The sequence below is a fragment of the Myotis nattereri genome, assembly GCF_964212035.1.
Source record: "Myotis nattereri genome assembly, chromosome: 17".
Taxonomy (NCBI): domain Eukaryota; kingdom Metazoa; phylum Chordata; class Mammalia; order Chiroptera; family Vespertilionidae; genus Myotis; species Myotis nattereri.
In genome coordinates this window covers 50,758,348-50,774,844 of record NC_138092.1, presented here as the reverse complement: position 1 = coordinate 50,774,844, position 16,497 = coordinate 50,758,348, and the positions used below count along the sequence as shown (strand labels likewise).

Genomic DNA, 16,497 nt, shown 5'->3' with positions numbered 1-16,497 from the left:
AAAGGGTCAGGAAAGATTCGTACATACTTTTGGACAATTTTATTTAAAATCATTTCCTTGGAGGAGAATGGAGAAATTTCACTATGACATAAAGTGTCCAGTCAGCAGAGCCATTTGGGTATATGTTACAACCCACTTTACTTCTAAGTCATAACTAAGTCATACCCAAGTCACATCTAAGTTATGTTTCAGTCACGTCTAAGTCATACCTAAGTCATGTCTAAATCATACTTAAGTCATGCCTGTCACACCTAAGTCATATCTAAGTCATACCTAAGTTGTTTCCGTCACATCTAAGTCATACTTAATTCATACCTAAGTCATGTCATCATCTGCTATGTCAGTTTCCCCATGCTGAGTATTTGCTGAGTTATAAATCATTCTTCTTTGGGAACTTTTTCTCAGGGTTCTACTACTGAGTTCTAAACTCTGAATAAGTTTAGAACAAAGACTATGGAGGGCGTGCAATAAAAAATGACTTCCATCTCAGCGCAGTGGGAGGACGGAACGCCGCTGAGAAAGTGCACTAAGTGAGGCGTGAAGAAAAGCTGTTTCACCCCGTTGACGTGAGGGCAGGGCACACATGCCTTCCGAATGAAAGGCTTCTCTCGGCTTAGCGGTGCCTAACAACAGCAGCGGTTGCCAATGAGGGAAGGAAGCGCGCTCTAGTGACTTCTTTGGACCAGATCACCTCGACCTTCCATTTGTCATGAAGTCCTCCAAAAAATCACCTGCTCCTTTCTATTCCCCCGCCTCCCAAGCAATTATTTTGACTACTGTGATTCAAGCGACTTTCTGAGATGCTTTTATGAGGAGAAAAGGGGAGGGAACCATGGTGCTCAAGGAGTAACAGAAATATTCAAAGGCCACGAACAAAGACATAAAAGAAAATGGATGTGGTCACTCAGAATCTAACCCCACCCGTGTCCTGGTTACCGAGCGTGAGTACAGTGGACCCCAGATGTGATTGGTTTTTCATCAAATGCCGCACAACCTCCTCAGAGCGAGACACCACCTCTTCCCACTCCTCTGAGACCAGACAGCAGCGACATAACGCTGAGCATGCAGAAGTGCTCACCTTTGACTGACTATTAGAATGTCCTAAAGTGACTAGTACATTAATAATCCTTTAATATATTAGTCAAGGGATTACTGGACAGATCCGTTAAGAACAATCAGTTTGAAATGCCCGAAGATCATCCATGTGCAACCCACAATATACGATCATTGGACCATGCATCTTGACTCAGGACGATACCACCAGCTCTGTGTTCAGGGAGCCAGTCAGTGTGAATGGAGTGGAGAAATAAAAGTGAAATGAGAAAAAAAGAGAAAAGATAGATTTTGGAGATAGAGTTAGAGAAACTGGCGAAAGAAACACTAAGCAGAGAAGACGGAAAGCAAACAGCAAAGGTGGGCGACAGGAAACAGTGACGCTGCAGTTCAGAGGGAAGGTTAGAACCTGACTGAGCATGTTTACAGGACGAGAATAGAGATGATTAGTCTACCCTGTGCTCATCGGGATAGAGTGTTCCACAGGCGTTTGTCAGCAGCATGTCTGAGGTCACAGCACAGCCTAGGGTGCATTTTATGTAAAAGTCTTTATAAAATGGAGGTATTGATGCCGCTGAAGAAATGATGGACCAGAGATGGGGTAAGACTCTGAATATGGAATTAAATGACTGAAACACAATCTCAGCAAACCTCGGTAATTTGAATTCAAAGTTGATTAAAGAATTGAGATTTAAAATACTTAGACATATACTCACCCAACAGATAGGAAAGGCTCCTTTGACTCAAGCCTGTGAAAAAAATATAAAAAGTTTATTTTAACATAATGATATGTTATACAATTAAATTGCTTTTGTATAAACCTGACCGAGTTATTATCCTTGTTGAGGTGAAAATGCACAACTTAGCACGAGTGTAAAGGCTATAAATAATATACTAACCCCTAATCGGGAATAATTCAAATTCTAGCTGGATTAATGGGGAGGCTAAAAAAATGAGACAACCCTGGTATGGGATGTAGCATTGAACTGATACAGTAGGATAACACTGTTACTTTAATTCTGATTTGCACTCTCTATATCTACTTATTTTCTGTCTCCCCTTCTCCCCCCGCCAGTAATTTGTTTGTAGAAGTTCCTACATCTGTCTGTGATTGTTGGAGCAGTAAAATTTACAGTGTATTTGGTTATGTATTAATTGAATAATTTATTTCCAGTAAATCTTCAAGCATGAAGATCTAGGCATCATGGTGCCCTGATCACTTCGTGACACCACCACCCGGGAGTCAGGACACAGGTGAGGCCTTCCTGCTCCTTGTGTCCCGGGGAACAGGTGCTTGTAGCTCCTCACAAGTTAATGGGGAAGCTAATTCTGAAGCCTCTGCTTTGTTGTGGCATCTGGAACAACCCACTTGAAAACATTTGGGGTGGAGGGATTGAGCAAAATAGAAAGAAAAAAGTGAAAGAACTCCTGGGGGGGAGGGCGGAGGGGGAGGTGGAAGAGGGTAGAGGGAGGATAAACGGTGATGGAAGAACATAAAGGGAAAAAAGAAAGATAAGGAGGCAAATATAAAAAACAATTAAAATAAAATTAGTAAACCACAAAACAACAACAACAAAACCCCACACTGTGGCCCGTACTTCTCTCATTGCAGCAGAGGCTACGACTGCGTCCAGTGACTGTGCTTCTCTCTTACACTAACTCTATATTCTTTGCAAAAGGTCAGCAAGCTCAACGCTTCTTTATTAATAACCAAGGAGACTGGCTGGTAGGTGTGCATTGGCCACTTTGTTTCCATATAAGTTTCTTATCATATAACTAGAGGCCCGATGCACGAAATTCGTGCAAGGTAGGCCCTGAGTCCCCGGCTGCCGGGGCCCTCACCGTCTGGCTGCAAGGCCCCGCCCCTTGCCTACACCCACCAAGGCCCTGCCCCTTGCCACACACCCCCAGTTCCCTGGTTCCACAAAGCCCCCCAATCAATCGCCCTGCAGAGGGTGGCCTGGGCCTCCCTCTGTGAGGTGATCGTGGGGAGATGGCAGGCCCACCGACCAATGGCATTGCACCTGCCTTGGCTGGCCTGGCACCAGGGCCTGTCATAGCGTGGTCGTCCGGATGGTCGTTCTGCTGTTTGGCTGTTTGGTCTATTTGCATATTACGCTTTTATTATTATAGGTTATAGGTTAAATGCAGGCAATTATTGAAGACATTTTCATGTAAATCCTGGCACTTAAGATTTTTAGAAATATTTCTTGTTTTAAATTATTTTATTTACATGTGTGTCACCCCTCTCTTGACAATTTCAATAACCGTAAGATGATGCCCAAAGATATGTTTATTGATTTTTTTTTTAGAGCGAGAGGGACAGAGAGAGAAACATTGATCTGTTGCCCCCTGTACACTCCCTGACTGGGAATCAAACCCACCACAGTTTGGTGTCTGGGATGATGCACCAATCAACTGAGCCACCTGGCCAGGGCTTTCCATGTAGCTCTTTATCGCTTCTCTTACCAACCACTTTATTGCACGAAATTTGTCTACTTATTGCTCAGACATGTTTGGTTTAGCTATGCTTTGCTGTCTTTAGCATCCATTTCTATATGAGCACTGATTTTTCCTCCTTCCCCACTGCATGATCTCTTTAGCTTTCGAGTCTCTCTACCGCCTGCTAAAGCCGATCTTGAGGCCTTTGTCTCACAGGAACAGCCCTGTCTCTGTTCCTGTGACTCCTTATCTCCATCACCGTGACCGTCTCGGGACACAGTCCTGGTTAACAGGCTGAGAGGGCCGTGCAGACTGGTGAGAACATGAAGCTTGCCTCCGCCTGGACAAGAAGCTCCTGAGGCTCTGTGTGAGCCTCCCAGTGGGTCCAGGGCGGTGGCGGGGAGGGGGGCGCGGGGAGCTGGCTGGTGCTCTGGGAGCCGAGCAGAGAGGAAAGATGATGTCCACTGAGCACAAGCCCCAGGTGCCTGGACCCCAAGCACTTTCAGTGGTGACATGAGCAGGAAGTCATGGTGGGGAGCCACCAGCCATCCTGCCTCAGGTCTTACCCTCTGAGTGGTGACCAGGGACCTCAGTGAGCCGTGCTGAGCCTCTAAACCACCTGCTCGGCCGCCCTCATCACCCAGGGCCAGTGCCCTGCCTGAGGGGCTCAGAGTTTCTTACGCCTTCTCACGCATTACGTAGCACACACCGCGCCAGCCCCAGGGGCGGCGGCGAAGGACACGAGGTTATGTACTTGGGGATAGTCTGCAGCGTCCCCACAGAGCGGACTAGGGGGCGAGGGCAATGCCGAAGGCCGGCCGTCACTCTATGAGCAGAAACGCCTGGAATATAGGAAAAACTCACTTCCATCATTTTAGTCTTGAAAAGTGAAAAGAGTAAGTAAAAGAAGGAAAGTACTGGAGAAATAGGCCCCTGAGGAAAACTGTTAATTGATTTAAACCCTGGAAACATGATTACATGGCAGAATACCCTGAGACAACTTCTCTGAGTTTTTTATTTTTTATTTTTTTAATATATTACTTTACTGATTTCAGAGAGGAAGGGAGAAGGAGAGAGAGATAGAAACATCAATGATGAGAGAGTCATTGATCGGCTGCCTCCCACCGCCCCTGCCCCCCCTCCCCACACACACACACTGGGGATGGAACCCGCAACCCAGGCATGTGCCCTTGGCCGGAATCAAAGCTGGGACCCCCCAGTCCACAGGCTGACGCTCTATCCACTGAGCCAAGCCAGCTAGGGCTTCTCTGAGTTTTTTATAAGGTAATTGTTTTGTGAAGAAAATAATTGATTTTACCTTTCCTGAGATTTACTTTTAACAGGAAATAGGTAGTGAATTGAATAATACTTCATTCAGGATCCACTACAGCTATGAGTAGAATAAGATAAACTTCCAAAAAGTAGGCGCAGTAGAGAAGTAAAATAGAATGCAAAATTTAGATCAATATTTGGGGGCTAAAGGATTTGTAGCACTTGGTATTTTACAACAACGAAGAGCTGAGCTGTATTTACTGAGGGTCCGGCATTATTCAAAATGCTTTATAAACGTTGATTTATTTCAGCAACATGCTACTCTCTGAGGTGGAGCTCATGTTACAGATGAGGAAAGTGATACCCAGACATGCTACCTGTCTTGCCCACGGTCACAGAGCTACCCGGTGGTGGAGGCGGATTGAAGCTGGGCAGTCCGGGCCTGAAGGTCATGGGCTCCGTCCGGTGTGGGTCGCCCTGTCTCACCAGTTTGTTTTGTTTGTTTGCACATTGCTGATGGGATTGCCGCAAGTCCTCCCTTCATTCTCTCTTAATTCTCCTGAGAGGTCTTATCTGATTTCCAATGCTGTCCACATTCCAGATGTTCCCAAACGTCCCTCTCTGGCATCACCCCGTTTCCGATGCGCGGCTACGTCTGCCCAGCACGCACCTCCAACTGTAGGTGCCTTTAATGCAACACGGCCCAGATTCGATTCCTTGCCTCCCTCCCTCCCTCATTCTTCTCCTCTCTGCCCCTCACTCAATGGCGCCACTGGCACTGGCTCCGCTCGGAGACCTGAGAGCGAGCTGGAAGGAGGGGAACGCTGCTCGTTCACCCCGCACAACCTCAGCGCACAGCGGCTCCCGGTTCCCCTGTTTCTGTTGCCGCGGCCTCTTCACGCTGCTCCTGCCTCTCAGTTCTCGCGGCCGCAGTGCGCGGATCGGATCATCAGCTTTCAGGTGGCCGCAGAGCCGTCGCCCTGGCCTCCCTCTGTAGCCTTCCTGCCAAGCGCCCTGCGTTAGAGCTTAGCCAACCATTGCTCCCTGCACAGGGAAAAACCTGGCGCACTGTTACACAAAAGGCCAGCAGCTTTTCTTGAGGATTATAGGAACCATATTTTGACGTATTCAGTTTAGTCTTTATGTCATCATTAACCACTTATAGTCTAAATACATCCACGTGACATTTTCATGTTCCAAGGTAAGTGACTAAATGTGAGCAAAAGATGATAATGTTGATCAAGGATAAGCACTTGTGACTCCTAGATGTCTTTCTGAATGAACACGTTGCATATTAAAGTATGACACAATTCTATCAGAATTCTTAAAAATTCTTACAAATTCATTGATTGCTAAAAGATTAAAACAGGCAAGCATCTTCCTGCGTAGTGCGGACAGCCTGTCCATAGGTAACGGTGGATGAATTCTTTGGCATCCAGTGAGAATCAGAATCTGTCTCTTGACTCTCCTCTCCTCACCTGAAGACAAAAAACAAGAGCGAAAGCAGCCCCGGCCTCTGTGAGCTCTGCTGTGGGGAGCAAGGCGCCGGGGCGGACACGCTTCCCTGGTGCTCGGCGTGCGGAGAACACGGGCCAGCACGGGACTCTGCTCCAGCCGCCCGGGGAAGTCTGGGCACGAGTCGGGACCACGAGATCAGCTGCAGAGCAGCCCCGGGTATGAAGGACAGCTGGGGGACAGAGTCAATAACATCATCATAACTACGCATGGGGCCAGGTGGGCCCCGGAAATACGGGGGGCCACCCTGAAGAGCACCTGGTTGTCTAACCACTAGGCGGCGCACCTGGCACTGATGCAGGATAATGCTGAATGTCACCTGTAAGGAAGAAAACAGGCTTTGTCCCCTGGCCGTGAGCAGGCACTTCAAGGGCATTCTCATGCCACCTTCGCCCTTCCCCGGTGCAGCGACCTCCGAGGGCCAGAGCTACCGTAGATGCCCCCGCGTTACCCCACCCGTAGCCTTTGATGCTGTTCTGTCAACCACAGTGAGAAATGTATGACAACGTGGAGCTCTGGGTGAGACCATGGGAGCAATCATTTCCTAAAAGCTCGGATGCTCCGAAGCTGAGAGGGCAAATGTTTTAATTTTTGTGTCAATTCTGACTAATGGATGGCGGCTGCTGGGAACAGGGTGTTGACAGGAATTCTAAAACCCGCTCAGGCCTGCGGGTGGAGGGGCTGCAGTTCACTCATGCCTGCCTCCCAGCTGGCAGAGGAGGGACAGGATGCTCTATCACCTCTGGGCTGGTGGAGCTACAGGAATTCTCAGACTCACCCCAGGAGTAGGGAGGGAGCCAGTGTGCTGCAGGGCGCGACGTCCAGGCATGCAGCCCGCCTGCCAACGTGCGCCAGTTACAATGTGCATTTAATGCCTCGTGTAATAGCCACTGTTTGGAACTGGGCATGCTAGTCTTAGCATTTTAGCACTTTAAGCCTCATAACCTCCCTGAGACCATTATCGTCTCCATTTTTTATAGGAAACTGAGGCAGTGAGGATTGGGCAGTTTCCCCAAGACCTTAAAGCTAGAAGGTCATAGAGGAGGAAGATAACTCAGAGTGTGACCAACACCTTGAGTTCTTTAATATATATATATATATATATATATATATATATATATATATATATATATAATTTTATTGATTTCAGAGAGGAAGGGAGTGGGAGAGAGAGAGAAACATCAGCTCTGAAGGACAGTCAGCTGGCGCCTGGAAGGGGCATGTGTCCATCAGTCCAGGCCTCATGCTCCGTTGGTCGTTCCGTGCATCACTCCTCACCCAGAGGGGGGCTCAGTGGAAGGTCACATGCACCAGGCACAGGCTCTCCTCTCAGGGCCGGGACTGGGCCAATGAGCCTGGTCAGCCACTCCTGCTTTCTCTGACTGCTGGCATGGCTCTGTGGGTCATTTGCACCTGGCTGCTCTGTGGGTCTAACCATCTTGGAACGATTGTTTGTTTGTTGGAATTTTTGTTGTTGTTGTTGTTTTTTGAGAGAGAGAGAGAGAGAGAGAGAGAGAGAGAGAGAGAAAGAAACATGGATGCATGAGAGAAACATTGATCGGTTGCCTCTTGTAAGCACTCCAACCAGGGATTGAACCCGAAACCCAGGCATGAGGCCTGACCGGGATCGAGCCCATGGACTTTTGGTGCACAGGACCACACTCCAGCCAGCTGAGCCACACTGGCCGGGCAGATATCACTCTTTTTGAGTTTCACCATTTGCCACAGGATGGTAAGTTGTCCTGAGAGAAGCAGGAAGGAAAACTGTGGCTGGTTCCACTGCAGTTGATCCTTGGCTTGTGTTGAAAGACTCCACAAGAAGAGCTCCACGAGTGTAGGAATATTTTGTGAGCGTGACTGTGTGTGTTACAGCTACATCTGAGGGTGGTGTGTGCTATGATTTCATATGAATCAAAGACCCCTCAGAAGAGAGAATTAGGGGCAAAATAGTTTCTCATCACTGATTAGAGCAGTGGTTCTCAACCTGTGGGTCGTGCCCCTTTAGGGGTCGAACGACCCTTTCACAGGGGTCCCCTAAGACCATCAGAAAACACATATATAATTACATATTGTTTTTGTGATTAATCACTATGCTTTAATTATGTTCAATTTGTAACAATGAAAATACATCCTGCATATCAGATATTTACATTACAATTCATAACAGTAGCAAAATTACAGTTATGAATTAGCAATGAAAATAATTTTATGGTGGGGTCACAACATGAGGAATTGTATTAAAGGGTTGTGGTATTAGGAAGGTTGAGAACCACTAGATTAGAGTATCTCCTTTAATAAACAGTTACATCCATTATCATGAGGTGCTCACTTGTAATTCCTTATTATTACAAACACTAGAGGCCCAGTGCACGAAATTCATGTGCTCAGAGTGGGGGTGGGATGCGGGGGAGAGTCAGCCTGGCCCACACCCTCTCACAATCCGGGACCACTCAAGGGGATGTCAGACTGCCGGTTTAGGCCCAATCCCACAGGGACCCCTGCAGGATCGGCCCTAAACTGGCAGTTAGACATCCCTCTTGCAATCTGGGACTGCCTGCCTGATCACCCCTAACCACTCTGCCTGCCTGTCTGATCACTTCTAACTGCTCACCTGGATGCCTGATCACCCCTAACTACTCACCTGCCTGCCTGATGACCCCTAACTACTCTGCCTGCCTGCCTGATTGCCCCTACCTGCTTGCCTGCCTGCTTGATCACCCCTAACCACTTGACTGCCTACCTGATCAGCCCTAACTGCCTATGCCTCTGCCCCACTGCCATGGCTTCATCCCAAAGGTCATCCAGAAGGATGTCTGGAATGACATCTGGAAGGTCATTCAGCTGTCCAGTCTAATTAGCATATTATGCTTTTACTAGAGGCCTGGTGCACAAAAATTTGTGCACTGGGGGGGGGGGGGGAAGGGGTCTCTCAGCCCGGCCTGTGCCCTCTCACAGTCTGGGACCCTTCGGGGGATGACCACCTGCTGGCTTAGGCCTGCTCCCTGGGGAATTGGGCCTAACCTGGCAATCAGACATCCCTCTGGAAGCCCGGCAGCCCTTGGGGGATGTCCACTTGCCAGCAGGGAGCAGACCTAAGCTGCAGTCGGACATCCTTAGCGCTGCAGAGGAGGCAGGAGAGGCTCCCACCAGCACCGCTGAACTGGCAGCCATCAGCCTGGCTTGTGGCTGAGCAGAGCTCCTCCATGTGGGAGCGCACTGACCACCAGAGAGCAGCTCCTGAATTGAGTGTTTGCCCCCGGTGGTCAGTGTGTGTCATAGTGACCAGTCATTCCCAGTCTTTCTGCTGTTAGGGTCAGTTTGCATATTACCCTTTTACTATATAGGATAGAGGCCTGGTGCACGGGTGGGGGATGGCTGGTTTGCCCTGAAGGGTGTCCTGGATCAGGGTGGGGGTCCCCACTGGGGTTCCTGGCCAGCCTGGGTGAGGGGCTGATGGCTGTTTGTAGCTGGTCACACCCCCTTCAGGGTGGGGGTCCCCACTGGGGTGCCTGGCCAGCCTGGATGAGGGGCTGATGGCTGTTTTCAGTCTGGCCGGCGACTGAGGCTCCCAGCCTCTCCTTTTTATTCTTTTTTTTTTAATTCTGGGATTTATTTACCTTCTATAATTGAAGCTTTGTTGCCATCACTGGAGCTGAGAGCCGGCTCTTGCTCGCTCCAGCTCTGTGGCCAAGGCCTGCTGAAAGCAGGTATCTGGGGTTTGCTTAGCTTCTATAATTGAAACTTTGTTGCTTTCCGAGCTCAGAGCTGGGCCACCGCAGGTGGGGAACCTTGGCTTTCTCCATCACTGGAGCAAGCAAGCCTCCTGCTTGCTTCAGTTGCATGGCTGCCTGCCGCCATCTTGGTTGGGTTAATTTGCATATCTTGCTGATTAGCCAATGGGAGGCGTAGCGAAAGTACGATCAATTACCATGTTTGTCTATTATTAGATAAGTTTATTATAGATTGTGCCTGATACTGATACTTCCTGGTCACCCACTCCACCCCTGCTTCCCCTAATTCTGGGCAGTTAGGGGTGATCAGGTAGGCTCTTATTATTTACCTCTTTTTTAAATTGGTGCATGGTTTTGCTCCTTTTGATTTCATTAGAAATTACCTCCAATCTACACTAATAAAAGAGAAACATGCAATTAACCATCACTCTGCCACTTTGCTACACCCACCAGCCAATCAGGAGTGAGTATGCAAATTAACCCAACTAAAATGGCGGGTGTATCAGAGCTGATTGCTTACTGCTAGTGTATCAGAACTACTTAACCATGTTATTTTAAACTAGATTCCCAGTGCATGAAATTCTTGCATCAGGGAGTGGGGGTGTCCCTCAGCCCAGCCTGCAACGATGCCAGCATCCCTCACGCCGGCCTTCAGCCAGAGGACCCTCCCTCCCTCCACTTGGCTGGAGTGCAGACACTGGACTCACATTGCCGGGGCAATGCCACCAGTGTCCTGCCTCAGCCACTCTGGGTGCCACCATCTTTGTTGCGGCATGACTGATAATTTGCATATTATTCTTTTATTAGATAGGATGAGCCTTGAGCTATGATAATGTGGCTAAAACTCATAGTCAACTAAACAGGTTAATATCTATACTAATAAAAGGGTAATATGCTAATTAGGGCAGATGTCTTCCAGATGACCATCCAGACATCCTTCCAGACAAAGCCTCAGCAGCTGCCTGAGACTCAGGCAGCCATGGTGGCCACCAGTGGCAGCAGCAGCAGCGGGGTGATGGGGTTGATGCCTTCCCCTGATTGGCCAGGTCACCTCCGATAGAGGGAGGCCAGACTGTGGCTTAGGCTGGGGGCTGAGGCAGAGGTGGTTAGGAATGATCAGGCCAGCAGGGGGGCAACATAGGGGCCATCAGGGTGCCAGGGGGCAAGGTAGGGGCAATCAGGCAGGCAGGCAGAGGCAGTTAGAGGCGATCAGGCAGGCAGGCAGAGGAGTTAGTGGTGATCCGGCAGGCAGGCAGGCAGAGGGGTTAGGGGTGATCAGGCAGGCAGGCAGGTGAGCAGTTAGGAGCCAACAGTCCCGGATTGTGAGAGGGATGTCCATCTGCCTGTTTAGGATCTGTCCTAAACCAGCAGTCGGACATCCCCCGAGGGATCCCAGATTGGATGGGGTATAGGCCAGTCTGAAGAACCCCCCATGCACAAATTTCTTGCACTGGGCCTCTAGTCTATAATAATAACAGCATAATATGCTAATTAGACTGGCCATCATTCCAGATGACCTTCCGGATGAAGCCAGGGCTGTGAGGGAAGCCCAGGTTCTGGGTGCTAGAGGGAAGCCCAGGTCCCAGGAACCAGAGGGAAGCTGGTGCCAGCAGCCAGGGAAAGGAAGGCCTACTCTTGCGTGAATTCCATGCATTGGGCCTCTAGCTTCCTATAACTGCCTAAATAAAAAAAAAATTAAGATTATGACTACTTATAGTCTGTCACTCATATTTCACACTAAGCAAATGTAATTTGTAAACCTTTTAATTTAAAATATTTGAAGAAATGCTGACACAAAACCCATTAAAGTAGTCCAGCAGCAGGCTAAAGGACAGCTGATCTTCCATTGTTTCTATGCATAGATATCCATGATCACCTACTTGAAAAGGGAAGAACATGGTGGCAGGAAGGAGACTGATTGTGCATTCCTTAATGCCAAGCACCCATCTCTAAGGCTTTTGGAAAGACTGCAGTTTTATTTATTTGACTAGTGGCCCAGTGCATGAAATTCATGCATGGTGGGGGAGATGTCCCTCAGCCCAGCCTGCACCCTCTCCAATCTGGGACCCCTCAAAAGATGTCATACTGCCAGTTTACAGGGATTGGGCCTAAGCCAGCAGTCAGACATCCCTCTCACAATCCGGGACTGCTGGCTCCTAACCACTCACCTGCCTGCCTGCCTGCCTGATTGCTCCTAACCACTCTGCCTGCTGGCCTGATCACCCCAACTGCCCCCCACTGATGGCCTGGTTGCCCCCAACTGGCCCCCCTGCTGGTCTTTTTAACCCCAATGACCCCGCCCCCCATCAGCCTGATCACCCACAACTGATGTCCCATCCTGGCCTGATCACCCACAACTTCCCTCCCCTCTTAGCTTCTAACAGCCTCTACCCCGGCCCCGCCACCGTGGCTTTGTCCAGAAGGACGTCTGGAAGGTCTCCTAGAAAGTCTCCCAGTCTAATTAGCATATTACCCTTTTATTAGTATAGATAGAGGCCTGGTGCACAGGTGGGGGCAGCAATCAGCTGCCAGTCAGCAATCAGCTCTGATACACTGTCAGTCAACAATCAGCTCTGATAACAGTCATAACTCAGCTCTGATACACTATCAGTCAGCAATCAGCTGACCACATTTGGGAATCAGCTCTGTTACAATGCCAGCACTCAGCTCTGATACACTATCAGTCAGCAATCAGCTCTGATACACTGTCAGTCAGCAATCAGCTCTGATACACTGACAGTCAGCAATCAGCTCTGATACACTGACAGTCAGCAATCAGCTCTGATACACTGTCAGTCAGCAATCAGCTCTGATACACTGACAGTCAGCAATCAGCTCTGATACACTGTCAGCCAGCAATCAGCTCTGATAACTGTCAGCAATCAGCTCTGATACACTGTCAGTCAACAATCAGCTCTAATAACAGTCAGAACTCAACTCTGATACACTATCAGTCAGCAATCAGCTCTGATACACTGACAGTGAGCAGTCAGCTCTGATTCACTGTCAGTCATCAATCAGCTCTGATAACAGTCAGAATTCAGCTCTGATATACTGTCAGTCATCAATCAGCTCTGATACACTGTCAGCCAGCAATCAGCTCTGATACACTGACAGTCAGCAGTCAGCTCTGATAACTGTCAGTCAGCAATCAGCTCTGATATACTGTCAGTCAGCAATCAGCTGTGACACACTGTCAGTCAACAATCAGCTCTGATACATTGTCAGTCAGCAATCAGCTGTGATACACTGTCAGTCAACAATCAGCTCTGATACACTGTCAGTCAGCAATCAGCTCTGATACACTGTCAGCCAGCAATCAGCTCTGATACACTCAGAGTCAGCAATCAGCTCCGATAACTGTCAGTCAGCAATCAGCTCTGATATACTGTCAGTCAACAATCAGCTCTGATACACTGTCAGTCAGCAATCAGCTCTGATACACTATTTTGGAAGCCACAGTGATGGACACAGAATGCTGGAAGCAGCAAGTTACCCAAAGCTACAACATTTTCCTCAGAGAGCATTTGCTATTCACCATTATATGGAGTCCAATATTTATGGAATGTTCACAAGTGACTAATGACCTTTCCTGTACAAATAGCCTAGAATGAGAGACCTTTTTATTGCAAGTGCTATTTTCGTGAATTGTCTGTCATTATGAATTCATGTCCAGGATGGAAATCATTACTTTTGCTCCCTTCTCCAACCCTGTGCCTGAGCCACTGTTCCCCATGAGCCTGTAGAACAGAAGCCGGGCCGCCTTCATCTGATGAGCAGACCTATAGGAGGCGGGACAGCCTGGCCACCAGCTGGTCCAGTTCTGTGGCTTCACCAGTGGCTGATCTTGCTCCCATCATGCCATGCTCTTTGACCTCTGTGTGGGGCGGAGTCTGTGCCTGGCATTCCACCCTTTGTCTGCCGAGTGACCATGTGCAGCACAACCCAGACTTTGCGCCCCTTCCCCATCGGCAGCACTGCTCTCACTTCCTGTCTTACATATCTGTACGCATTTATGTTCATCCATGTTCCTTATTTACATGTACACCTAACTCATGCACAAGACAGGAACTATTCTGCAGCTTCACTATGTTTTAAAGTGTTTGTGTCTTCTCGGTAGGCCATGTTAGTTCAGCACATGATGAATGATCAGTGTAGCCTATCTGACTAAATCAAAACTCAGTCACGAGAAGGAACAAATGATGCCTGGTTGGATATTCCATGTAGGCACTGCTTTGTGGTGACGATGGAGAGGAAATGGGCATAAGTGGAGAGGAGAGTCTGACAGCAGACCTTTCCCATCCCCCGCTGAGCAATCTGATACAGAGACATAGCAGTTTAGGGCATGAGGGTAAACCCGAGGTTACCCATAACCGTAAAATGATTGCTTTTACTTCATTGTCTTCTCCTTGCCCTGCAGCCTTGCCATTTTCCTGTGTCATTTGCCAAGAAGATCAGCTATCACAGTGCCCACACTAGAGTAAAGACACAATAAATGTTTTGTACGAATGAATGAATGAACAAATGAAGTCATTCCAGTCCTTTCATTTGACAGGTAAGGAAACAGACCCAGAGGTGCAAAGAACAGGAAAGCAGAAAGCACCCCTGTGTGAGCTGCTACCACGTTCACATTCCCGACACCACGGGGTGCTTCCACCTCGATTATTCAGTGTCACCCTGTCAGGAAAAGCATAGCCCTGGCCAGGTAGCTCAGTGGTCAGAGGGTCGTCCCGATAGGCCAAGGCTATGGGTTTGATCCCTGGTCTGGGCACATAGAAGAAGCAACCAATGAATGCATAAATAAGTGGAACAACAAATTGATGTTTCTCTCTCTCTCTCTCTCTCTCTCTCTCTCTCTCTCTCTCTCTCTCTCTTTCTCCCATCTCCTCCTCCTCTCTCACTAAAATCAATCAATAAAAATTAAGAAAAATAAGCTTTAATTACACAACTATATGTTAGAAGAACTTGAAGCCACATGAATAGGTGGTAACGCATCTTCACATGTGTACATGGAGAGAAATAGAATGAACTATGGCTTTGGGTGGCAGGAATCTGCTTTTCCTCACCTGTGCTGTTTCGATGGTAGCAGGTGGGAGATAGGGTACGCTCCCAGCAAGATCAGCAGACTTCAAGGCTGCAAACCAGAGCTCAGTTTCTGATCTTGTGACCTGACTCCAGGCAAACCCTTTGTTGTCTCGGAAGCTTACTTTCCCATCTATGAAGCCAGGTGCATAGCAGCAACCCACCCGGAGCTGGGCGGTGAAGGGAGGCGCATGCAAACAGCCGGCCCCAGGGAAGAAGGGAGGACCCTGGCGCTCCAGCTCCCGGGAGGGTGCAGAGCGCACAGGCCTTTCTCAGTGAAGGTGACCGGTTGGCAGTATCAGCGCAGCCCAGCCTTCATTTGTGTGAACAGATGGAAATCGCGTAAAAATGCACTTCCCCGTTACTGTGGTCTGTGCACAATATGCCAGACGGAAATGACTTCTGCTTCTAATTCTTTTGAATTCACAGTTTAATGTAACTGAGTAATAGAGAAATGACAGCTACAGACGCACGTGTTTCCTCTCATAAGCGTCTATCTATTCTCTAAGAAAATGGAACCACTCCGAGAACCAGAGCAGGAAAGTGAACGTCCCTGCACGGGCAGCGTAACTCCGATGAGCAAGCCGGCCCCTGGCTGCTCTCCAGTAACCGAGACGCTGGCTTTTCCGACGTCCCTGTCAGCGGCGGCGCTGAGCGCCCGCTCACAAGGAGCCCGCCAGGAAATGAGGGGCATTCTCAGCTGTGCATAGGAGGCCTTCGCCGGCCTTTCACATAACACTGCCTAGACCAAGTGTCAACATTTCTGTTAAGCTGTTTAGCTTTCCATTTTTATATTAAAAATTTCAGTTAAAATGCAATAAATTCACACAAAATAATAAGATCAATCAAGATACACTTCCAATATCTCTTCTCGGCTCTCTGCTGGCTGCTCCCTGGAGAGCCCGGGGCAGCAGGCGGGGCAGGCCCCGGCAGTGCCGAGCTCTGCCTGTTTGGCTTGGGCCGCCCTGGCAGTGAGGCTGCGCGGCTGCAGGAGGAGCCCGGGCTGCCAGAGGCCAGAGGCCAGCTCACAGCTCCGCGCTGTCTTCTAGGACCCTCTGCTGCATCAGCGTAACCCCCGGGGACAGGCACAACTCCATTCATTCTCTTTTCTCCAACCGCTAGCGGGCGGGAGGCGCCTTGCTCAGCGCCCTGTTGGCTCCTGGGACAGGGACACTGATGGAGTGAAGACAGGAGTCGGGAGAGGCACGGGTTGATTAGAATGATAGGAGGCCTCAATCTCTGGGCCGCTGCTGACAGCAGGGAATTCAGCGGCCAGAGAGGCTGAGCCAGCCCTTGCAGCCAGACACCAATGGAAGAGCACTGAATGGGCATGAGGCTCAACCGCAGGACATGGTGTGTTTTTTTCAAAGAAGCTGTTTTTATAAAAAAACAAAACTTCCAA

The 16,497-nt window shown here is 48.9% G+C and overlaps 1 protein-coding gene across 7 annotated transcripts in view; it reads right to left on the bottom strand.

The window, feature by feature from the left end:
• RALYL (RALY RNA binding protein like) overlaps window positions 1–16,497 on the bottom strand; it is a 570,979-nt gene that overhangs the window by 93,022 nt on the left and 461,460 nt on the right. For all 7 annotated transcript variants that reach the window (XM_081111044.1, XM_081111043.1, XM_081111042.1 and 4 more), the window contains one exon: window positions 1,770–1,802. In XM_081111044.1, coding sequence (XP_080967170.1) covers window positions 1,770–1,802 — 33 coding nt within the window. The remainder of the gene's footprint in view (window positions 1–1,769; window positions 1,803–16,497) is intronic.